This window comes from Oculina patagonica, chromosome 8 (genome assembly GCF_052425735.1).
Source record: "Oculina patagonica isolate OP01 chromosome 8, crgOcupat, whole genome shotgun sequence".
Classification (NCBI taxonomy): domain Eukaryota; kingdom Metazoa; phylum Cnidaria; class Anthozoa; order Scleractinia; family Oculinidae; genus Oculina; species Oculina patagonica.
The window spans coordinates 16,195,594-16,219,755 of record NC_135765.1 but is presented as its reverse complement, the minus strand read 5'-3'; the positions used below and the strand labels follow the sequence as shown (position 1 = coordinate 16,219,755).

Sequence of the window (24,162 nt, the reverse complement as noted above, 5' to 3'; positions counted from 1 at the left end):
TAATTAATTAATATCAATTAATTAATTATTCTTGCAAGGGGGTAGGGAGTGGGGAGCATCGTCATGACTGAGCACACTATGTAAAACACGCAGTATATTTTTGTTACTTTTATCTGCAGATTCACAAAGGTGCATATTTGTTTCAGAAAACCCTATGATCTCCTTGTGGTACTATTCTTTTTAAAAAATACCTTGCACTTTGCGCACATGCAAAAGGTTAGCATACGTTATATGCTGAACTCTTATGAACATCACGTGTTTATTCCTGTGTTGTGATTCCTGTAGACTCTGTGGCACCTAGTAAAACCGCCACAGCTCTTGTGAATAACTTGGATACGTCACAACGGTTCTTGTGAAAGAATTCTTGACACTGTGATATAGCAGCACTTTTTCCTTATAAAAGGTGTCCTTATGGATACGTGCCTCGTAAACTGAAAAGCCTTTTCTTTAACCAATCGATATTTGTGTTATAAGACAAGTGCTTTTAAATGCTTTTACACAGGTCTTGGTTGTCACAATACGCTGTTCTTCACCTGTAGCATTTCAATAGATCGTACAAAGTCGAACCCTGAATTAGTAAATGTAAAAACATTTGAAATGGCCCATACACAACAGCTGCTGTGAATGAATAAGCATTGTTTATTTTTTCAACTTTATTTAATTTGATTCAAAACATGCTTTTGCTAGACTGCCTTCCCCATGTTATTCCTCAACTTTTTGATTGTAATAATAAATGCTTGTGTGTGAAGAAATTATTATTATCATCATCATTATTATTATTTGGCAGCAATTTGAAGTGAGATGGCATTGTATAAGAGGCCGTGGGCGCTGTTACTGGAGTCAGTGGCAAGGCTGGCAAATGCAGACTGTGAACACAACATCTGTTACTCTAAATATGACAAACTATGACACAGCGTACTTGTTTGAAGTTCGAGTGGTGACACCCCAAGGCAGAGGTCGACCCACACAATATTATCTGACTATTGATGCATTAAATGGAATACCTGGTAATTTTACTTGCATGGTCATATCATCCAACACTCTCCTTGTGTGCCACTGGTCACCACCCACAGATGTCAACCCGGATGGATTTAATGTAAGTAGCAAATTAAAACTGACCTAACCAGCTTCAGCTGTCCACTTTGGAGTGCACCTTCGTGTGCTCCTTGTAAATTTTGTTGCCACCTTGGAAGGAAGTGCACTAATGCGGAAGGAGTCCACCTAAGATAGATGTCCACCTTAGAAGGGTGTATATATTGTTGTTCAATTTTATATGTTGTTGTTTAATTTTATTCGGTGGATAACACCCTCCGAGGTCTGGATAATTCTTCATATCTTACGAAAGCCGAATTCAATGATTGTTTTATTATTCATTCCAAATATTTCAAAGCTCTAAAAACACAGAATGCAGTAAAATGGGTTCTCACGTAGAATTTCGCAAAACCGTGGTCAATTCGTCTGCTGTTGCTGTATTTTGGATGTTTTTCTCCTGAAGATAAGCTTTAAAAATCAAGTGACTTCCCTCCCAAGGTCGCTTATCTTTATCATCTAATAACATTGCTTTCTAGCAATGCACTATCAACGCCGCTGTTACGTGATTTCAATAATCAAATAACTTTTCTATTATTAGACGGCTGAAGTCAATCATCCAATAATAAAAACATCTTCCACATTTGTTCGGTGCTAGTCAGTTAGCTGGAATTAGCTGGGGATTGTAAACCAATCAGAAATGAAGAAATATTTTGAATGAATAAAAATATTATTTAATGGAAAAACTTATTAGCAGAGCAAATAGATTTTTAAGACAGGTGTTCAAATTGTCTATTGGTAGCATCTGAAAGATCTTGTTGTTGTTGTTGTTGTTACCATTATTATTTAATCACAATCCAAGACCTGCAGGAATATTTCAGTTGCAATTGCTCTTTTGCAGTACTACCAGCTCAGATATAAGTGTGATGACTGCCTCTATGCTCCGACTCGGTACAGATATGTATATGGTTTTAATCAAACCTCGATGAATGTAACTGTGAACCGTGGAGCACGGTATTCGGTGGGGATTCAAGTGTATACAAGGTATGGATCAGGAAAATGGGCTGAAACAACCACAGATGCAAAGTCTTCATTGGGACCAGTTACATTGTTGACCGCTACATTAGACGACAAAATCCAGAACCTTGTTAGACTGTCTTGGAAGCCTCCATCCAGTAGCAGCCCTATTCTGGTAAGTGACTTTGTCCAGTAGGATGGTCCTTTTGTGAATGACTCTTACGTGTTCTACAACCCCGTTAAACAAGGGGCTATACACCTTATTCATAAATGGCGGAACGCGCGGAAGAGTTTGGGTCGAGTTCATGAAAGCGAGGCGGGTGAGGCTTCGGCTTCAAACCAAAACAAAGAAAAGTATGGCGAATTGAAGTAGTATTTGATAATTATTGAAATATCTCGTCGGTTAGAAAGCGATTCATATGTTTTGATGATCTAAATTGAAAATTGGTCGTGTAAACGACTCGTCACATAAAAGGTGGCAAATATTGCGTCAGCATATGTGACCCCCAATCTCCCACTGAGCACTGTGCGCGTGTATCTCTGTGCGTATCTCTGCTGTCTAAGGTCATTACTGGCGCACTGAACTTTGGACTGCTGACAAAAAATTGTTGTCATCTACACAATCAAATGTCTTTGTCACATACAAATTGCCCCTGTAAACCCGGCTTAAGTTGAATGAAGGTGAATGCAAACGTCCCCCTCTCCCTTTCAATGTTGTACCCTTCGTGGAAAGAATTGTCTGTGCAATATGTTGGGGGAGTTAAAATTGAGATGGCGAGGGAGGGAAGGGGGGCAGAAAAGGAATAAATTTGTTAACCGTGCAGTAGAAATGTGATCACTTTCGTTTGGAGGTCAGAAATCTACCAAAACTGGCACAAGTAATCAAAACTAATAAAAGAAACATGCTCAAATGATCTGAAAATAGAAAAAAATGGTCACAAGAACTTTAAAACTTTATGCCCAGTTCATCATGTTATACACAGAAAAAAAGATTACTTTTTGCAGTACCTATTTTACTGTTTTGGTTTTTTTGCATTGGGAAAACCAGTTAAGTCGATTAAGGTAAAAAAGAAGATTCTCCCATAAGCCTCCATTGCAAGAAAAACTCGAGGAAGAAGATTTCTTCGTCTTATTTCTGTCTCAGCAATGTTCAATATGTTGCCCAGAATGCAGGATGATGCAGTAACGTACAAACGTTTTCCTGTGTCCCAAATACTTAAAGGAGCTACGTCAAGGCCCTTGACGTAGCTCCTTTTCGCCTATTTTTGGTCTAAACTGTTCTGTTCTGGTAGTGGTAGGCAACTTAACACATGGAAAACATTATCTTTGAAATTGAAAAGCAGAGACCGATACAACGTAGAATGAGAGAATACGTTTTGTACTATATTTCGGCTGGCCAAACCAGCCTTCTTCAGGTACAATGAAGTTTACATTGGCTTTGTTTAAATTTATATGGTGATAATAGTATCTTACGAAATACCGGAAATACGTAAAACTAAATACAGGAAATATGTAAACAGTGTACTAGTATAAAACAAAAATTATTAATTATTAATTATCTTTGAACATCTAAAGGAAGATACTAACCTGCATTTGCTGATAGAAATCACACTGTGGCTATAAATATCGCGCAAAACACAGTGTGAAAAGTCGAGCCTCAATTTAATGTAATCCATTTCCATTTCATTGTAATCCATTTCTATCCTAGCTATGTGCAGGTGGCAAAGACGCTTGTTAACAGTTTCAGAGCTTTCAATATAGCAATTGTTAATAAAAATGGACCATTATCAAAAATCTGTTTAAATCCGTGACCAAGCCCCCTTTAAGCCATTTCTATCTCTTTTTAGTACTACGTGGTAGTCATTGACTGCGCAAGGTGCGGTTTCTTTGAACCAATTAGAACACGGGTTGTTAACCAGACCAGCTTCAGCCAGATACTTCCTTGTGGCGAAACATACACGTTCACAGTCAGTGCAGTTACCAAACTGGAAGCTAGTACTGACAGCCAAGTGACCTTCACAGTAGAAACAACTGTCGAAACAGTCGAAAACCTGACAGTCAAGTTTATTCCTGGCAAGCATAATGGCAGTGAAGTCAGTCCCACTGATGACATAATAACGCAAATCGATGATAAGTTTGTATTGACGTGGGATCCACCGGTGAAATTATCATCTTCTAGCATTCAGGTATGTGTGACCTAAAGAAACAGAATTCTCCTCACAAGTGCAATTCTTTTTTCCCTTGATAGACGCCCGACATTCGACGCGACAAATTACCCACCTCTACTGAGATCCCAGTAGTGTCTCTGCTTACACTAATGACAATACAGTGTGATTCGACCGCGGTCAAATGACAGAAATGTGCAAAAAATAAGAAAAGTACTGCAAAGATAAGGTTTTAATTTTCACTGTTCAAAGTTCGATACATAACCGGTATCCTAAGGGTTTACTAAGTTTTTTGGAGCTTTACTAAAAAAAGTTCTACGTGTTTGAAAAAAAGCAATATGCGGACTTGTCGGCGCCATTTGTCATTTGTCACTTTGGTTTGGATGCGGAACATTTAAAAAGTAAAAACACTCGTTTACCTGAGGAAATGGGATTATGCTTTCACTCGGCAACTATTTTTATCTATCCTTGCTCATACTAACACTTCAATTTGAACAAAAATCGCCGAAATGGTAAAAAAAGCTGCCTGAGACGTTTGACCGCAGTGAACAGTGTAATAGCAATCTCTCGGAATTGACGTCTAACCTGAGAACCATTTTATTGTAAATAATATTTGTTTTATCTTTTAGGGTTATGAAATTGTGGTATTCGTCGAAGGAACTACAGAAAAGGCATTCGTCACCTTGACAAATAAGACCAAGTTACTTATCATATGTGGACCCAACTTTGATGCAGGTCAAAGTTACGTTTTCCAAACTCGTGTTAAGGCCTTGTGTGGTTTCGGTGCAAAAAGCTTTGCGTTGGGGCTCTACCCATCACATGGTAAGTTTTGTTTCGGTTCGTGAGTTGTTCCTTGCGATGCTGTGGAGGCACTTGACTTCCAAAGCAACAGTTTTTCATAGTACGAAGTGTTGCTTGGGTACATGGCCACTAAGAGACACCTTTAGGTACACGTCTACCGCGAATCTAAAAATCACGTGACAAGACGCAGCGTCGCGTTAGCGATAAATTCTTTCCGTTTTCAACGACAAGAAGTAGGCTTTCCCGTAAGTCATTTATCTCAGGTTTTATTTTGCTTGGATATTTTGTTATCCAATGCCTGTTACTGATTACAGAAAGGACGTTTCTTTCATTTAATATTAAAAAACCAACAATTTCGGGGGTTTTTGCACTCTGAACAACGACTTTTGCAGAACCTTGAAATCTTATGTCAGTGGTAGCTTAAAACACAAAGACGTCGTTTTTAATGTACAAACAGGTCCCTCGTTAACGACAAACCTCAACCTGCAGTTTGCGGTTCGCGGTAAACCTGTATCTAAAAGTATCTACTATTTGGAAGGGATCAGGATGTATTCTATAATGTGGGCGACGCAGTGGCTTCACGATTACAATGTCGGACATCGAATTGTGTAACCGGTTTCAAGCGCTTATCTGAGACAAGAGACCTAACTCCCCAACTTTCTTTCTCCACCCAGAAATATAAATGGGTTCTGGTAAATTTGCCAAGGCAACCGAAAATACTTGGGGTAATTACAAATGGACCAAATCTTACATGGTCTACAGTCTAACAGACCATAGAAATGACCGTAGAGATTACGTTATATGAAAATTAACATAACCAGGTGATTTTACAACAAATCTTTATTAAAAAAGTAACGCATCAAAACTTGAACTCGGGTGGAACAGGCAGGTGGTTTCACTCCAAAGTTTTGGACATTCATTTCTATGGTCTATTTAACAATTATTCCAAAACATCTAGTTCTACTCACTTTCTGCTATGGATACCGGAGTACGATACGCCATGCAACACTCCTGGCGAAAATCAACGGTTCATTCTTCTTTCAGTGATTTGATTCCAACCGAGGAAGTTTTCATCAAATATATTGACGAATTTCCTTTTCTCAGGTTCTCCAATCCCTCCCTCCGCTGACAAACAAACCGGGGAGAAGAAAGGTCTGAATGCAGCAGTATGGGCAGTACCTGTAGCTATTGTTGGACTCATCATCATCATTATCCTAGTGTTCTTTGTTCGTAAGTCTCGTCGACTGGAGCGCTCCATGTTCGCTCTTATGACCAGGCGATCTATTGACGATGATGGCGGAGTCACGTTTCATTCAGGTATCGATTATATTATATTCTCGTCTCTTCTCTCGCTCTCTCTTCTCTTCTCTTCTCTCTTTTTATAATAACATAATAACTTAATTATTTCTATAGCGCAAAATCCATGCATATATGATCTAATGCGCTTTTTCTCTTTTTTGTTTTGTTGTTATCATTTTCTTTCTTGCTTTTTTCCTTTTTATGTCAAAATTTTAAATTTAATTGTATAAGTAATTTTTAGTACTTATTAATATTAATAACATTTGTAATACTTGTTTCCAAATCAATAAAAATTATTACAAAAAGGTATCGATCATATGACACTTATAAGGACGTTCGTGCGAAATCTTCTAACATTTTTTTTTCTCTCTCACCACTGTGACATTGAGTACTCATGTCAGAAATGCAAAAAAATGGAGGTGGCGGAATTCATTGCGGAGATACAATGGTCAAAGAAAACACTTAATCTGAAAATCAGTCTTTGTTTCGTTGCTAGTAACTGTATTGTTAAATCCCTCACTGTTAGCCCATGAATGCAAGCCCCAGAAGGTAGTGTCATTTTTAACTGTTTGTTTTTCCTTTAGACGAAGATGTACCCATTATACAAGGCTTCTCAGACGACGAACCGCTGGTCACCGCGTAAACCGCTTCTTTGCGGGCCCGGATCTTTCCCGTTTGTGCATAGTTTTGTAGAGTTTACAGTGAATTACATCGTACTATTTCCACTCGATCGATAAAGTTTTTGTATACTCAGTTTGCGACATCTTTGCCTGGTCAATCCGAAATCAAGTTTAGCAACTGTACGTGCGAGAATTGGCACGTGACATTAACTGCACGGACACAAAGTTGGTTTCTTTGATTGGTTGACAGATAAGAAAAAAAAAACAACTAAAATGTGAGCTTTGCCGTCTATAACTGATCCAAAATGTCGGCGAGTGGCAATGATATGACGCGTTGCATTGTAGTGGTTCAGTGTTGTAATCTAGAGATAAATTTTGTACGCCTGATTAAGTGGAAGTTTCAGTCTAGAAGGCTCTAAATAGGATGTTTTTTCTCTTAGAAGCAAGAAATAAGCCTTTAATCGGAATCATTTCCAAATAATGTAATCCACATTCTAATAGCAATCAGAGCTAATCAGTAGCCAATCAGAGTGAAGAGGTTACTATCTCGGCCAATCAGACGCAAATAGGTCACACCAGCGTTATTATGTACGACGCAGGGCGTCGTCACCCTTGCATAGGTAACGCAACAAGAACGTACGTGAACGAGAAAAATTCAATTTTTTACCTGCTCGCGACTTCATTTTTTTAAGTAACTCGTGTCGCCTGTGCAAGCAGAACCTTTCTGCTTGCAGTAAAAAAAAAGAACTGGCCGATACCCTTTACGAAAAGGACAAAATCAGCAAAGCGAATATTAAAAGCCAGAGAAACAAACTTAAAGCCTAACTGGTGACGCTGAGAGAATTGTTTCGATTTAAAACCATTTTCTTCTAAGGTAAACTGTAGGAAATGTATGGAAACAGTAGGGAGAGTTTTGGTGCCGATCTTGGGACTTGGAGATTGCGTGACAATAAAAAGTAACGCATGCTTGACAAGATTCGTATCAGAGTACTTCAATGACTGACTACCATGCAATTATCTTAAGCTTGCTAGTGCTTTGTAAATGGAGCCCCTTACGTTACCTTGTAGATAAAAAAAAAAATCATGCACAAAGCTGGGAACACAATTTGTCACAGTATAGTTTTGTAGATACCAAAAGGTTTAGTCTACCCTGGGTGCCTTCGGCCGCCGAAGTATTTACCGCGCACGAGAAAAAATCCTCTGGTACCCAGGGTAGGTTTAGTCAGGTTTTCGGCGCTTTTTAAATGCAATGAAAGTGAAGTTTTATATCTTAAAGCGCACAATTCCAGTTGCTAGATGTCACGGTTTCTGTCGTTCGGTTGTTAGAAGACTTTGAACCGAACTGGCCGTCCAGCTTATGAAGTGAGACTGAGCGCAAAAGCAAAATAGACTGAAGACCAGACTGGCAATTGGAATGAGTGCCTCAAGGTTATTTGGTTAACGTATATGAGGTAAAATAAACTGCCTTAGTAAAAATAATCCTCCAAGAGGAAAAATGAAACGGGATTTTTAGATAAGCTTTTTGTTAAAAGGAAGAGATGTATGTAGTGTAAGTTTTGGTAAACATGAACAACTTAAAGCTATCGCTGTCTTTAACTTGAAACAGACAACATGCAGGAGACATTTGCGACAAATCTATAAAGTGCGTTTGTCTCAACTTGTTTTGTCCGAGATTGTAGCTTCCACGTAAGACTAATTGGCCATGAGGCTGCGTGCTTGAGGTAGTATTCTGTTGGCCCGAGTTTACTTTCAAAGCCGTTAGCGAGAAGTCAAAATGAGCAAGGTGCAGTTTCTTTCCAACTAAGCTGTTGAGTAATATCTTGAAACGTTTGTAACACGTTGGAAAATATCAGTGTTGTCAGTGATCTTGTCTCCTGCACTCGTCCAGCTATCTAATGATCGAAAAATGCAGCTAATCGGACTGTTTACAGTGCTGGGTAAAAGAAAGTTCAAGTTTTGATGCGTTACTTTAAGGATTTGTTTTAAATCACCTAGTTTTGTTAATTTTTTTTATATATAACGTTATCTGTACCGTAAACGTTTTCTCTATTCGCTTACTTAGTTTATTTTAACGACTTCTAAGGCATGCACTGTGCGTCTAGCCTCGTGTGTCGTGTGGGCCGCGTTTTGCTGCCTCGTCACGCAACGCTCGAAGAGTATTGCGTGACACCTACCGTCACAGAAAAGGAAAAGCAACTGTGACAACGAGGCGAAGACTTCAGTTATTGCCTAGTATGACTTTTTTAGGACTTTTTGTTGGCATAATGATAAACAAATCGAATGACATTAAAAATGTTTTCTGTTTATGTTTTTGTCTTCTCGTCTGGTTTTAGTAATCGCTATTACATTCTCCCTTTCTGCTCCAGAAACTTCAAGGAGGAGAACACTAACCTTTTTTATAAAGAACAGAAGGCGAATTGTGAAAAATAAGAAAATATGTAATTTGTGATGATCTTAAATTAGCATAAATTACTATTTTGCCGGCACGGATCAGAGGGCTGGGTGCGGGTTTGAGGTGCGCAGTGTATAGTGGGATTTGAGTTTAAATAGGTGGCCGTTAGAAAGGTGAGACATTCTACGGTCAGCCTTCGTCACGTTTTGGTCAATGTTTGGTTTTCCACCGGACAAAACTAAAGTCAGAGAAATTATTCCTCGGAACAATCGTGATCTTCTTGGTCAGATAAAGAATCTTGTCGCGACTATAATTTTAGTTCTACCAATATTTTGTCTTGGTTCTACGAGATCGAGCGATGAGGTGCGGGATGTTGAAAGAAGCGCGTTGCTTCTCCTTTCGTTCAATAAGAAGAGTAATGAAGATCAGTTTAGAGCTAACAAATCGGTCCTAGACGCAATTGAAGACGATATCGTCGGTCTTTGTCATAAAGACTTTGACAAATCCAAGAAAGCGTTCTATCGGGGAATGTCTTTTTAGTCGCCGTTCTGCTTTGGAATGCAAACATCACGACGTGGCGGATGTCGGACGAAGACGATGAGAAGAAAACTTATAGAGCTGAAGCAAAACCAGGTCTCTGTAGAGACTCCTAGAGACTCCTTTCTTGTGCTGGTCCTGCCGACTTACGGTCAGAGTGGCTAAGCAACAACGCCCAGGATCAAGGTGTAGTTTGTTCCATTTTACTTTTGGTTTGATTTCCTTTTGATTTAACACTTTATTCATGTTTTCTTTAAAGGCAGATTGCGTAGATCACTTCAGTTTTGGAAAGTAATTCCCACGCCTTGTTTCATTATAGGCACTATTAGTCGGGCTTCATGTTGCCACTACTTATAATTCCACGGCTTTTTGTTACAACAAACAATTAATCACTAATTTATTGGTGCTGAAAATTTATCTGTCTTTGTTCAGATCACTATAACGGTCTTATTAGTTTTGAGTGTATTACTATATTTTCTACACCTTCTATCTGTTCCTATTTTATTCCTTGTTATTGCGTTTATTGATCTCGGTTAATTTTTGCGCATACATTATATTGTTGCTACGGGCTAAGGTTTCTCCGTTAGTCTCCTATGCATTTTGCGTCCTACAGTATTAGTACTTTGCTTTATGGCTTTTTAGCCTTCTGCTTGAAGGGCATGTGCCCTTGAGGGGTCTATGATATGAGATTGTTTATGTTTAAGATTTGAATACAGTGCCCTTGACGGGTCTATGATACGAGATTATTTATGTTGAAGATCTGAATACAGTGCCCTTGAGATTGCATAGAAGAGCCAATATTGTTGAAATTCAAATAAACCATTATTATTATTATTATTATTATTATTATTATTGTTTACGTTGAAGATTTGATTACAGTGCCCTTGAGGGGTCTATGATATGAGATTGTCTACGTTGAAGATTTGAATACAGTGCCCTTGAGTTTGCATAGAAGAGCCAATATTGTTGGAATGCAAATAAACCATCATTATTTTTATTATTATTACCAAAAATAAGTCGTATTTGTAATGTATGCTCAAATTTAAGTCAGAATGTATCTTTAGCCATTGTAAATATTTTAGAAATAGACAAATAAAATTATTACTATTATTATTATTATTATTATTATTATTATTATTATTGTTGTTGTTGTTTTTGTTGAAGATGTGATTACACTGTCCTTGGGGGGTCTATGATATGAGATTATTTATGTTGAAGATTTGAATATAGTGCCCTTGAGGGGTCTATGATATGAGATTGTTTATGTTGAAGTTTTGAATACAGTGCCCTTGAGGGGTCTATGTTTAATGATTGATAATGTTGAAGATTTATTATCACTCCCCTTTAGGGGTCTGATATGAGACTGTCAATGTCAAGTATTTATATATTTTCATAGTGCCCTTTAGTGGTGTATAGAGTACATGTATGTTTCTTGTCGTTTTGTTTCTTTCTGGAGTAAGCGTTCATAAATATTGAATTGCGTTTCTCTGGAAGTTGCTTGTCTGTATGTATTAGCTTGCTTAGTCTCTCTTTTGTTCAAGTACCATTGTTTGTTTTCACATATTCCTTTATTATCACTTTGTTTCGTTTTTTCTTTAGACATTTCTGGCACGAGGTTATAGTCTTCACCTACATGTGATACAGGAGAGGTGTCTTTATTATTATTAAAAATAAAAAGAAAGAAAATGAAATTTATAGCTCTTGTTTTTGAGTGCTTCAGAGATTTCTCTTAGTTACACAGGAGTTTTTAACAGATGGAGATCTTTTGCCTCAACTGTGTTGGGTACCAGTCCCATCCCTGTAAAGCCCATCAATTGTGCCTCGTTCATGCAGTTAATGCTGTATTCGAGCACATCAGTGTTTTCTATCAGTTGCGCATTCCATGGTTTCAAGCCGCTGCACGATCTGGCAAGCTTGAGTGTCCCAATTATCCTTCACTGTTATAGCAGTTAAAGAAAGTACGGTCCACCAGCTAATCACTGAAAGGAATGCCCAGAATCAAGGTGTAGTTTGTTCTGTTTTGCGTTTGCTTTCAGTTTTGATCCTAGTTATCCTTTGGTTTTATCATACTAGTCGCATTTAGCGCTTTTCATCTTATTTTACATTTATTCAATTGTTTTTGTATTTTATTTCCTAGATCATGAGTCTGAAGCTTTGCCATTGCCATTTATTGATCCCTCTTTTCGTTTACTTGTTCTGTTGGTGTATTGTGATATTAAATCTGGTGTCAAGTGAAAAGATTGTGTTTAATTATCACTTCAGTATTTTGGAAAGTTTTTGGTGCACCTTGTTTCATATTAGGCACAATAAGTAGGGGTTCAAGTTGCCACTACTTTTAATTCTGGGGTTTTTGTTACAAGAAACATTGTTAGATTTACCGGTAGTGATGATGGAATCTGTTTTTGCTAAGATCGCTTTTAGGAGCAATGTTAGTTTTAGTGTTGCTCGGATCTGTCTTTGCCGAGATCGCTATTACGAGTTTTTTAGTTTGCAATGTTTCGTTTTATTTTCAACACCTCCAACGATATTTAATCCTTTATCTATTCCTATTAAAAATATGAGGAAAAGCGTTTGTATTATTGATCTTGATCTTTGTACCTTTACGCAATAATTTTAGTATTCTTATAAGCCAACGTTTCGCGTTGGTTTCCAATGCATTTCGCGTCCCACAATGTTAGTACATTGCTATTCTCCTTGAAGATGACGTGGCCCTTGACATGTGCCGTTTACGGATCTATAATATCAGTTTGTAATTTTCGATTATTTGTTTAACAGTGCCTTTGATGGGTCTATGATATAAGATTCTTAATGTTGAAGATTTGCATACAGTGCCCTTGAGCGGTCTGTCATACAAGTTTGCTTATTTTGAAGATTTGTAAACACTGCCCTTGAAGGGGCTGATGTGAGACTGTTGATGTTGAACAATTGTATATCAGATAGTACCTTTGAGTGGTATATAGAGTATGTTTGTTGTAGTTTTGTTTCTTTCTAGATAAAGCGTTCACAAATATTTTATTGTGTTTCTTTGGAAGTTGCTTGTCTGTTAGCTTGCGTAGTTTCTGTTTTGTTAAGGCAGGTTGGGGTTATTTTTAATTTCGTATATATTCCCCCTCTTCTTTGTTGTCACATATTGTTTTATTTTCACTTGGTTTTTTCGTTTTTTCTGCAGACATTTTTGACACGAGGTTCTGGGCTTCATCTATCTGTAATACGGGAGAGGTATCTTTAATAATGGAGAAAATGAAATTTACAGCTCTTGTTTCCAGATCTTCCGGGACTTAGTTACGCAAGAGTTTTCAACAGATGGAGATCCTTTTATGACATTTATAAAACTGTGTTGGCTACCAATCTCATCCCTGTGAAGCACATCAATTGTACATTGATCTGCAGTATCTGCTGGATTCAAGCAAAATAATCAGTTTCCTCTATCAATTGCGCTTTCCATGGTTTCAAGTGGCTGCACGATCTGTGAACTACCCACTCAGATGATTGTCTCTTTCAAGGAATTTCCGCTAACATGGCCCTTTGGCCTCAACCTCTGTTGTGAACAATTAGTTACATTCTGTTGACACTCTCTAGCAAGTAGATGAGAAGTTCAAAATTATAATCACTTTGCTCTAGCCCTTTCTTTTTATCTCTATATGTTGGCTTGGCTGGCCAACGCACCCAATTTAATCAATGGTTTGTGTGTCCGGATGTGTAGTGGAGGCAAAATATGTAATTTGTGATGATCTTAAATTAGCATAAATTACTATTTTGCCGGCACGGATCAGAGGGCTGGGTGCGGGTTTGAGGTGCGCAGTGTATAGTGGGATTTGAGTTTAAATAGGTGGCCGTTAGAAAGGTGAGACATTCTACGGTCAGCCTTCGTCACGTTTTGGTCAATGTTTGGTTATATTTGTTTTTCCTATGTCATCAGTGGATGCAGGATTACGCTTCGTTTTGTTTAAATATTTAGTTCTGCTATTATAATTGTATCACTGTAAGATCATATATTTCGAATGACGCTTCGTCTTGTTTAAATATTTAGGTTTGCTATCAGAATTGAATCACTGTAAGATCGTATATTTGGAAAAGTATTTGTTTACAGTAGTTAGATAATTATACCCTAAACCCCCAAGGGTTGCGCCACTGCCTTGGTCGGGGCCACACGTTCCCCGTTTTCTCCACTTGCTGGTTTTTAGGGGTTTTCGTGTCCGGCTTTGGTGCACTTAAGTATTTGTCATTTATTCATACCTTGTATTATATGTTGAGATGGAATAAACGGGACGATGGCTTGGCTGGCCAACGCACCCAATTTAATCAATGGTTTGTGTGTCCGGATGTGTAGTGGAGGCAAAATAATAGGCCATTTCTGAGTTACTACTTGCCTCGGTTTCGGTTTCGGTCTACGTGCAAAACCATTCATATGAAAATGAGCTTCACTTTCAAGTCCAGTTTCATGCAAATCAAACTTATTTCGTTTGAATGGTTTCGCACATAGACTCGTTTCGAAACAGAGGCAAAGGGTAACTCGGAAATGGTCAATTCGGATCATTTTCCGCGTTTCTATTTAGCCAGTTGTAGAGACCCTGGAGAGGGATGGTGTAAGAAGCACAGCTTCTTCACAGTAGCAAATTTCAGCCATTTAGCGCGCAATTTTTCTGCAAGATTTTCTAAAGCAGTTCATATGATTGTCGAGGCCGATAATCAAACAAAATACAAGTACCAGATAAGATGTTATTATATATCGCTCTGGAGAACTGACAACGGGTCTTACTGTGAGCTTACGACTGAGACTGTGACTGACAGGGCTCCTGTTGAATGGGAAGGCCGGACGAAGAAATATTTAGCTCGAGGTCGTTTATTGAAACGAGGGCCAAACACTTTTCCGTTCGGCTCGACCTAACTCAGTCACGCGCTAAGTTCTTCATCATGCTGGAGTTTGTTGGAATGTTGTGCGATTGCTCTAAATTGCGAGATCTAAATGAACCGCTGAGTTGTGCGGATCCTGGAGGCTTTTGCTGAGCGGCTTACGCCTTCGGTTCCGCCTGAACACACATCAGCTCCTCCTCCCCCTCCTCCTCCTCTTCCTGTACATATGATACGATCTGTAAAACTGATCAACTGACCAAAACGCGCGTGGTGTTTGTGATATAGTACAGTGAGAAAAAGCAATCGGAGCGCTATACGCCTAGCTGGGGCAAGGAACTGATTGCAAACGCATGAACAAGGGTAACCAGCATATATTTCATCGAGCCGCAATTGTTGAAGTATACGCACGCCTCGTCCCCAGCCTTCCCTCCTTGAATGAAATGCGCAGTACCATCAAACTGGTAACTTCAGTAGAACCCCGGTAACTCGAACTCGATTGAATATTTAATTTGCAACGTTGATAATTGATATTTTACTGATTTTTTACCACTTCAGTAAACAGTACAGTGCAAACTTAACTTATCTCGTCAGAAACTCTAACACGATCATAAATTATTATTATAAGAGTGGAAAAAGGATGTGATCTGTTCGTTGCTCTAATCAATGGGTAACCGTGGCGAGTTGCAAGAACCGGAATTCGAGTTATCGGGATAATTTTGACCCAAATTTTGATCAAGAGAAACGAAATTAAGTTCGAGTTAGCGGGGTTTTCGAGTTTTCCGAGTTCGAGTTAACCGAGTAAAAATGACTGAAAAGTCAGATTTCAAATCCAAGGGAAATAGAAGTTAGTTCGAGTTAGCGGGATTGTTCGAGTTATCCGAGTTCGAGTAAACCGGGGTTCTTCTGTAGTTGTAACTGGTCGCCTTCACCGTCGCCTGTCACCAATTGCACACCAACCAACCACGTCCTCAGCTCAGGGTCTTACCGACGTAATGCAAATGAGCTTGGGGACGTCGACCAGGCAACTGAGCAGAATGTAAACAGGAATGTAGTGTGAAAGCGTCTTGCCCCTTCATAACAGGATATGTCATTTTATTTCGCAGATAGTAATTTAGACAGAAAATGGTTACCTTTTCCACTGAGTGTAATCAGAAGATATCAGAGAGGCGGATATATTTTCTAAAGAAGCTTCTTTTTATGCTGACGTTTCCAGCTAATGTTGTACCCAGACCTCTTCACTCTGGAGTCAGAGAAAAAATCTGGGTACGAGATTAGAATTGAGGGGATTGTGGTTACGTTTATGTGAGTGTTTTATCTCGGTGTGAATATTGCGCTTTGAAAATAGTTCATTGACATAAAAGATAATAAAAAAGAGACAAATCTTACTCAAATGAGGGTCTCAATGGGGTTTAGCGCTAGCCGTAAAACGGCCAAAAATTTAGCCGTTAGGCGTAAAATTTGGAAAATTTTAACCGTTAGCCGTAAAATATGTTAACCGTAAAAAATCGGTCAGTAATTATAAATAGACCAAACTAGTTCACTTCATCGTCCCAGAATGGCCCTGAGACCTAAAATATGTTTTTCAATAATGAAAATTAAATTTTAACTTCTGTTAACTGTTATGGAAATAAATTAACCGTTAGCCGTAAAAGAGCCAAAATTTTAACCGTTAACCGTAAAAGCCACCACCCCATTGAGACTCTCTTAAATGCTTTCACATATATCTGTCCTACTCTACAGCCATGCCGTCAGTAGAATGCCCAGGAGCAAACAACGAAAGTAAACAGCAATTATAACCGCGATTCAACACAGCTGGAGTCAATCGCATTCTTTGGTTTTCGTGTCTTGTCATTTTGCCTTATCTTTTTGATGGATTCCGGCGGAATCCCACGCCTTTCAATTTATCTACGTAGTTCTAAAATACTTCTGTTCATTATTCTTTTTGTCTGGCAATTCGCAAAAGGAATAGCTGATTTTTATCGAAAGTTCTTTTGAGCAAATGTGATATTTTTGTGCCAAAGACATGTGGAAAAGGGGGTCAAATGGACTTTTCGAACTCTACTTTGGATTACTTTAACACGATTTTTTCAATTGGCTATTAGTTACAAATCTTTCACGAAAATCAAATAAGCACGGATATAAAATCCGATTTCTGTTAAACGTCATACATGTTGAAGGCTAAATCGATAGATCTGTTCTCGAAATCTTGCGTTTTAGCGACTTTTTGCTGTTTATTGAAACAGCAGGAAAGTTTCTTAGGCTTGATAACTGCGTTTCGGAGTAAAAAAAGCATAAATTTTTGCCATTTTCGTTTGTCTCTTGATTGATTAAGGGCGGCCACGCTCAATCGGAAGGGTCAGTCACCTTTTAATCGCTCTCGTTGCAAACAAAAGGAGTTTCTTCACTCCAGTGATTTACAGCTCGCCTAATTATCTTTTCGCGTGTTTTGTTGTGACACAGATGAAATTGAAAAGTTTAGTTCGGCTCTGATCAACGCGCAGTCGACCATGCCGAAAAGATAACAATTTTGGTTGGTTGCTTGAGAGCGAAGAAAACATTGGAGCAGACAATTATCTCGTCAATGGTTCATGGTTCAAACCAAGGACAGAACATTTCAAGATTATAACTGTTAGAAAAAACACGGTTTAACATCAGAAATTGTCAGCTCTCAAGTTTTCATCCAGAATGCTTCGAAGACGAGGCTCGGCACCAGCAGTCGTACTCCAACAACATTTTTCAGAATCGAAAGGGGTTCTCTTGCAATTGAAAGCAGATCGTATAATCCCGCCGCCAGAAGCACCGAAATTGTCTAAAGCAAAACGCGGAAAGAAAGATGTAGAGCGAGGCTACAGTCCACCACCAATAGTTCCTTGGTCACCGGATAGGAAGACGAACGATCCACAGCAAGCACTGGACTACGATAGTCCTTCGCCTAAATGCCCGAGCCCTGTTTCGCCTAGCTCGCCAATCTTGAACAAGAAACCGATGAAGCACCGGCCAAAACGAAGAGACAGCGAACCTTTCATCGCTCAGGCCCCCTCGTCACTTAATACGCGAAACACTACTTCCAGCGCGTTACATCGACGAAGCAGTTCTTTCAGAGACTACAATATCGTTCTTCTTGGTCAAGGAGCCGTTGGAAAATCGGGTAAGTTAACACCTTGCTAAATGGAAAATTAAGATATTGATAGCTTGGGTCGAGGAATTTAAACAAGGTCTAACCACATAAATGTTTCATCTAACTATAGCGTGACTTTTGTGAATGAAATTATTCGTGATAATATACCACATGCTGTTAGGTATATTCAACCTTTTGGTGTTAATCGTTTCATTAGTTTTGAGAGCAAGTTTTTACCTTCGCTACAGTATTTATTCAAATTATAGATGTAATTTTGGGATAGCAAATTATTTGAATACCTGCGAACTTGTTAAAAGCTGAGAAAACAAATTAAACTACAATTAAGTGTAATTATCTGTCATCCATGAACGCACTGTATGAAATAGAGAAACGTTTTGCATTTGCACTTGAAAAGAAAGGCAAAATTCACAAAAAGATCGTTGTAATAATTTTGACGAAAAGGATAGTCAAATTTGCTTTAATCGCATTAGCAAACATTTTTTGCGGATACGTTTACGTGAGATTTTAGTGATATTCAATATAGCTGTTTGTTTATGTTAAGTTGTTATTTATTTTATTATACAGCTTGACTTGATACTCTCTGTCACAAGTGGTCAGTCAAGCACTAATTCTCAATAGCACTGAATATTTCGGTTTCTTTTGCCATGCATATATTTCAACTGATACTAAGACAACGAGCTTGAGTTTCCTACGAGCCCGCATACGAGCGAGTAGTCAAAGAGGCGTAAACATCCACACCAGCAAACTGACATGTTTAGTTAAACCAATTTTAACAAAATGAAAATCAGCAACAAAAAAACTGAGAGACTCTATTTTGCATAGGGTTCAAGTAAGCTCTAGCATTTATTTTCGTTGGGCTAAAATAGCTAAACAGCTTATAAACGTGAATGGGGGTAATGGTCGGCTTGTAACCCTTGTAAGCTCTCGTTTTCGAGTAGTGAAAACTGGTAGAATTCGCCGTTTCTTGTCCTGCCACTGAAAAATATATTTCACGTTATCTTTCAAACATAATTTACGTAAATGTACAATGTGTCAATGTACTTAAAATTCGACAATACGCTTGCAAACATCACGAAAAGTATTGATACTCTGCAAACATATCCAACGGTAGCCAACTTTTTGGCAGCGTATAAAAATAACACTCTTTTTATAGTAAGTCTTCGATAAAGGTCGACCTTTACATATATTTTTAGCGACACAAGTACAGATATTATCTTGCTAACATGTGGTAAACTGCTCAACAGGGGATTAGCGCCGGAGTTTTCTCTCCTACATGTGCGCCTCTTTTTGGAGAAGGAACTTGCTTTCCAATCTAGTCCATCATCAGCGCTTATTTGTGCTTTGACTTCTGGGGTTCGTTTGTTAAAAAGGCATTTTTTGTGGGCTTCTTTTCGGGAAGGCTTATTATCGTAAAGAATTTTAATTTACGTTTCAAAATGGCTTAGTTTGCGTTTAGAAGGAATTCCCGTCGGAGAAACTAAAAGTGGACATAAGAATATGGTGAAACTTTCATTACAACGATATGAAAAATTAAACAAGCGGCTTCAGAAGTGCAAGTGCAAAGAAAGCTCGTAATCCGGAGAAATTTAAAACCTGATCTCTTGACTACATAAAATATAAGTCTGCGGCTAATATTAAATTCTGCGAGAGGGTGAGGGACTTTTTATCGGAAGAATAATTTTTGTTTTACTTATACGATTCTTTTATCTTATTTTGCAGCTTTGTTGGTTCGATTTACTACGGGACGATTTATCCACGAGTACGACCCAACACTTGGTAAGCTGCCTGTTTGTTTGTTTGTTTGTTTGTTTGTTGGTTTGTTTATTTCTTTGTTTGCCTCTGTAATGAAAGCAAACTTACGTTTATTGACTTTACTGTGGAGCAAAGAATAGCTCACAGCTAAAAGAGGGGCTCTTTTCCTCTCTGGCCTGTTTTCACGGTGTACGTGAACGACAATGGCGCAAAGGACATCGCGTATCTGTTCTTGTAATCTCAAAGTAATTTGTTCAAGATGGTGATGTATGCAATTCGCAGATATGTGGCTATAATTACAACAGGTCATGCAACATACAAACCCGTGCTATTTTTGGAAAACAGGCAGATATCGATATCAATGGCTTGCCGAGAAGACATGTACAGATATACCAACACATGAAAAGCTGCGTGTTGTCAAAAAGCGCGCTGCAATTCAGTACTTGAAGAAAACAGGGGTAAACAGCAAAACTAGCGTTAAGTTGCGTTTGGTGGCCAAACGGTGAAACACTTGTGTTGACTTAGCAAGAAGGTCTTGCGTGCAAATTTGATCTCGACCAAAGTGAACGTATGCGTCCACTTGCGTCCTCGTTTACAGCAATATGCACATTTTGTTGAATGCTTGACGAATCTATCTATTCTGAGCAGATTTTACAAAACGTAGTTTGCATGATCTCGAGCATGAGCCTACATTTTTAAAACTCATTGCACGTTTTAGTGAATAATAATGGCCATTTCAGTTTTCAAAATACGAGTCAGTGAGCGACGTAAAACCTCGTTATAAAGTGATGAAAATTCTCCAGTGAGCAGTTAACTGAGGTTTTCATCTTGGTTATGATGTCTGAGTCATGTATCCCGATAGTGTACGACCTTTCATTTTATGCCAGCAGGGCCAAACCACTGTTTGTATCAAGTGGGTCAATAAATGCTATGTCTGTAGTAACGAGGTATGCATGTGGATTTATATTGATGAGCAAAATGCTTGCTATTCGTGATTAAAAGATGTCCGTAAATAGTTCACCTGGTGATTAAAATCCTGTTAGCAAAAATTGCCTGAAAGAGGTTTTCATTTGGAAAATCAGAAATTGAATTGAAATGGATTTGCTCTGAAATACAGTTAGACTGTGTGACCTGACCAAGCCTGATTTGGTGTTTAAAAACCATTAAGTATTGGTGCAGCGTATTTAAGAACCTACAGCACTCTTTAATCCATCCAAAATATATTTCCTAACAATACCCCTCCACCTCCCATCAAAACTAAATGATCCATCCGTTTTATACATTTCATGGTCTGTATTCACGGCTTGTATTCTGGGTTGATTTGAACTCACGCACGTTTCGTTTTTGCAGAAATGACATATGATATGTGCGCCGAGATAGACGAAGACCCCGCCATATTACACATCACCGATACAGCAAGCACGGTGAGTTGACGTGAATGCACTCAGCTGAAATCTGAAGTGCTTGAACAGACTTCCTGGTGGGATGGGAGGGAGCATGCTCCTTGTGAGGACAGGCTGGTAAAACACTCCTCTTTAATAGTGGGGCAGGGTGGTGAATGCTCCTTGGTGAGCACTGGGTGGTGAAACACTCTCCCTGGTGGGGAAAGGATGCTGAAAAGGCCGCTCAGCCAAGAGTAATGAGTGTAGGGTCGGAGAAGCTAGCCTGCGTAGCTGACGGGATTCGCGCCCTCCACTACCCCTCTTTCTCTCTCCTTCCTAATACCCGACTCTTCTGATTACAGACTAATGCTAAAAAAGCAGTTCTAAAGAGAAACAAGTGGTATTTTATAAATTATATCTCATTGATACCGTATTCTGGTAAAATGCCAAAACTTGACAACTTATTCTACATCACGATACACTCTACCGCGACCTTCCGTCGCAAGCACTCTTTAAATAAAAAAATTATTTTTTGCTAAAAAAGCAAAAGTTAACTCAAAAGAAATTTATTTTTTTAACATCTTTTACTGAGTAAACACTGTTAAATAAACGAAGTTACGATTTCATGTGATTATCGATTATTTTTATTTTTATTTCTGAATGTTTTGTCTCAGTTTTCCATCACATAAATAGCCAGCGTTTCTCTTTTTCTTTTTCAGCACGAACCCGTATATCTAAGCCAAAACGAGGGTTTTATCGTCGTTTACGCCATAGACGAACCACGGACATTCCAAACAGCAAAACAACTCATCAAGCTCATCCGGGAACTCAAGAAACAGCGAGGCCAACAAACCGCCATTGTTCTTGCAGGTAACAAAGTGGACCTGAGTCACTCGCGAGCCGTGTCCAGACAAGAGGCGTTAGAGTTTGCTTCGGAATATGAATGCTTCTTCCACGAAACGTCTGCAGCCACCGATATCAATGTGAAAATTGTCTTCCACGATGCCGTCAGGCAGTTACGAGTTTTTCAGTTGAACAAGAAGGCAAATGGACCTATGAACTCGATTAAGAATTTCTTCTCGCGATGAGGAAGATCAAACTGGAAGCCATTGGGCTATGTTTTCTAGTGTAAAGTTAAATTTAATTTGCATGGCGGAAAAAATTTGTGTATATGACGTAAGCGGAGAGCGAGATTAGTCCAGTCCCTTAACTCTCCCGCCCTGTACAAGAAATTAAATTGGACGATATGTGTGCGTCTTCTGGCTTCACCCTTATTTAAGAGTTGCAAGTTAGTTACTACTTCACCGTGGAGTTTCTTCAGAAAACACTGACGAAGGGATGATTATGGCCTTTAATTTGCCTTATCAAGCCCGAGTTGATAATTAAGTTAATGTTTTCGGAAAATAATATTTCTGTTGAACATTAACTGCTTTTGACACTTGTTAATGGTATCGAATGGCTTCACGCGTTTGAAATTATTCAAGAGAAAAGTGTCAGGTACATCTAATTTTATTTTAAGGCTTTATTTAGGGCATGTACCTCTAAGTTAACCTCTCTACCCTAAGACTAATATTTTGCAATAGAAAAAGCAAACTCCAGGTGAGAACCACTTAGTTAGAGGCGGGTATCCGGAGTGAAAGGTACGGAAAGCAGAACGTTGTCGTTAAGACCCCCCCCCCCCCTCCGCTTTCTCCCCTAAAGAAGAATCCTCCAACGTACAGGGGGGAGGTGGGTGCCACCCTCCCCAGTATCTCAGTAGACAATGATTCTTCAAGACCAACAACAAAATAATAACATGGCCTGTTTTCCCGACTTCACCTATTACTTGTTGTTAGTTTTCCATAGCAATCCAGGCAATCGAAGAATCAACAGCTTCGTAGGGCGCCTCTCAGCCCCTCCCCCCCCCCGGGGGCGGGGATAATTTCCCAAACGGGTATGTGCCGGCTATACGGGTATGTGCCGCCCAACGGGGGTCGTGACTTTGGGCTCCCGATCTAAAACGGGGTATCCATTTTAGAGACAATTTCTAGAACGGGGTATGATATTTTGAACGCAAGAAAGTCTCTCAGCACGATTATTTACATCCAGTTTATCGTTCATTAGTAGGCAATTATCATCGCATTCGTTTTTCTTTCACTCCCAAATTCAATCAATATGGCTGCCGTACTGAACGACGGTCTTAATTAAGTGTTTGGAAATTCGCCCTATCGTGGATAAAATGAATTTAAAAGATACACAATGAGCTTGTAATATAGGGTATTCGTAATTATCTTTGTTCAACATCGTTCATTTGGTTAGTTTTGTTTCAGGAAAACCGATCACGTATTGAACCAAGAGAAAATGAGGGGACTGTTTGCTACTGGGTTAGGTTTATGAATATTTTTAAAGTTGTAAAAAACTAAATTAAAAAGCTTAATGTTAATCCTGCTTCATCATTGTTTTATTGTTTTTGCTGGTTACAGTTTGCCATTTTCGCTCCCAGAGCCGGTCTGCCTCGTCCCCAGGCGCCGATCGGTCGGACAGGCGGGAAAACAGGGAGCGCGGGGGTTGATGGTTAGGTAGCCGTCCGATCGTTTTCCCGTCCGTATCAGTCCCACAACGCCAGGCGAACCGTGCACGTCAGTCCCACAACTCTAAGCAAACCGTGCACCATTAAGGATTAGGACGCCTGTGGACTAGGCAGGAGCCCGTTCAAGCCTTTGAGCCGGCTGGCTCTTGGTATCTTTCTTTTAGCCCTGGGTGCGAGTATGGTAGATATTGTCTATAGCTATTACTCCTGGCCCTCCACCCCAGGGGATCTATTCTTTCCAAAATGTACTTCAATTTTGTCATTTACCAGGGAATGATGAATTGACTGATTAAATGGAATGTTAATTGAAGAATATTTTTGATTGCCCGGACAGAAAATTTCTACATTAAAAAAAAACCGCATACTTTCCACCTGAAATATCAAAATTCGTTCCAGGCCTTGTTTCAGTTTTGGTCCAAGTGTGTGTTATAGGTTTCCTGCTTAGCGCTTTCAAAAAATGTAACACGCAAAATTTCCAATGAAACGTTCATTTAGGGTTTAGAGTCCTACACTGGGACTGAGAGAAAATAAAACGGTTACCCTAATCGTGGAAGCAGCTTCAGCAATATTGATGAATATTGATTGATTTTTAAAAATTGAAGATTT

At 39.0% G+C, this 24,162-nt stretch overlaps 2 protein-coding genes across 3 annotated transcripts in view; both read left to right on the top strand.

The window, feature by feature from the left end:
- LOC144663916 (sortilin-related receptor-like) overlaps nucleotides 1–9,237 on the top strand; it is a 58,068-nt gene extending 48,831 nt beyond the window's left edge. Inside the window, exons 44-50 of one of the 2 annotated variants that reach the window (XR_013572700.1) lie at nucleotides 788–1,096; nucleotides 1,931–2,221; nucleotides 3,894–4,232; nucleotides 4,841–5,033; nucleotides 6,117–6,329; nucleotides 6,896–8,069; nucleotides 8,148–9,237. Coding sequence is in view for 1 of the 2 variants with exons in the window: in XM_078525004.1 (XP_078381130.1) it covers nucleotides 788–1,096; nucleotides 1,931–2,221; nucleotides 3,894–4,232; nucleotides 4,841–5,033; nucleotides 6,117–6,329; nucleotides 6,896–6,954 (1,404 nt within the window). In the remaining variant the exon portion in view is untranslated. Of the gene's footprint in view, nucleotides 1–787; nucleotides 1,097–1,930; nucleotides 2,222–3,893; nucleotides 4,233–4,840; nucleotides 5,034–6,116; nucleotides 6,330–6,895 lie in introns of both variants that reach the window. The other variant, XM_078525004.1, reaches the window with a different exon arrangement.
- A 7,836-nt stretch (nucleotides 9,238–17,073) lies between these two features.
- On the top strand, nucleotides 17,074–23,409 carry LOC144663321 (ras-related protein Rap-2c-like). The gene is made up of 4 exons (XM_078524217.1): nucleotides 17,074–17,862; nucleotides 19,573–19,629; nucleotides 20,956–21,029; nucleotides 21,707–23,409. The coding sequence occupies exons 1-4, from the start codon at nucleotides 17,400–17,402 to the stop codon at nucleotides 22,073–22,075; spliced, it is 963 nt and encodes a 320-aa protein (XP_078380343.1). The 5' UTR covers nucleotides 17,074–17,399; the 3' UTR covers nucleotides 22,076–23,409.
- The last annotated feature ends 753 nt before the right edge of the window (nucleotides 23,410–24,162 follow it).

What these genes read in the sequence shown, in the direction of transcription:
- LOC144663321 (XM_078524217.1), top strand. Translation starts at nt 17,400, where the DNA reads ATGCTTCGAAGACGAGGCTCGGCACCAGCAGTCGTACTCCAACAACAT. An exon ending in CGAGTACGACCCAACACTTG is followed by an intron (nt 19,630 to 20,955) that starts GTAAGCTGCCTG and finishes TCGTTTTTGCAG; the next exon opens with AAATGACATATGATATGTGC. An exon ending in TCACCGATACAGCAAGCACG is followed by an intron (nt 21,030 to 21,706) that starts GTGAGTTGACGT and finishes TTTCTTTTTCAG; the next exon opens with CACGAACCCGTATATCTAAG.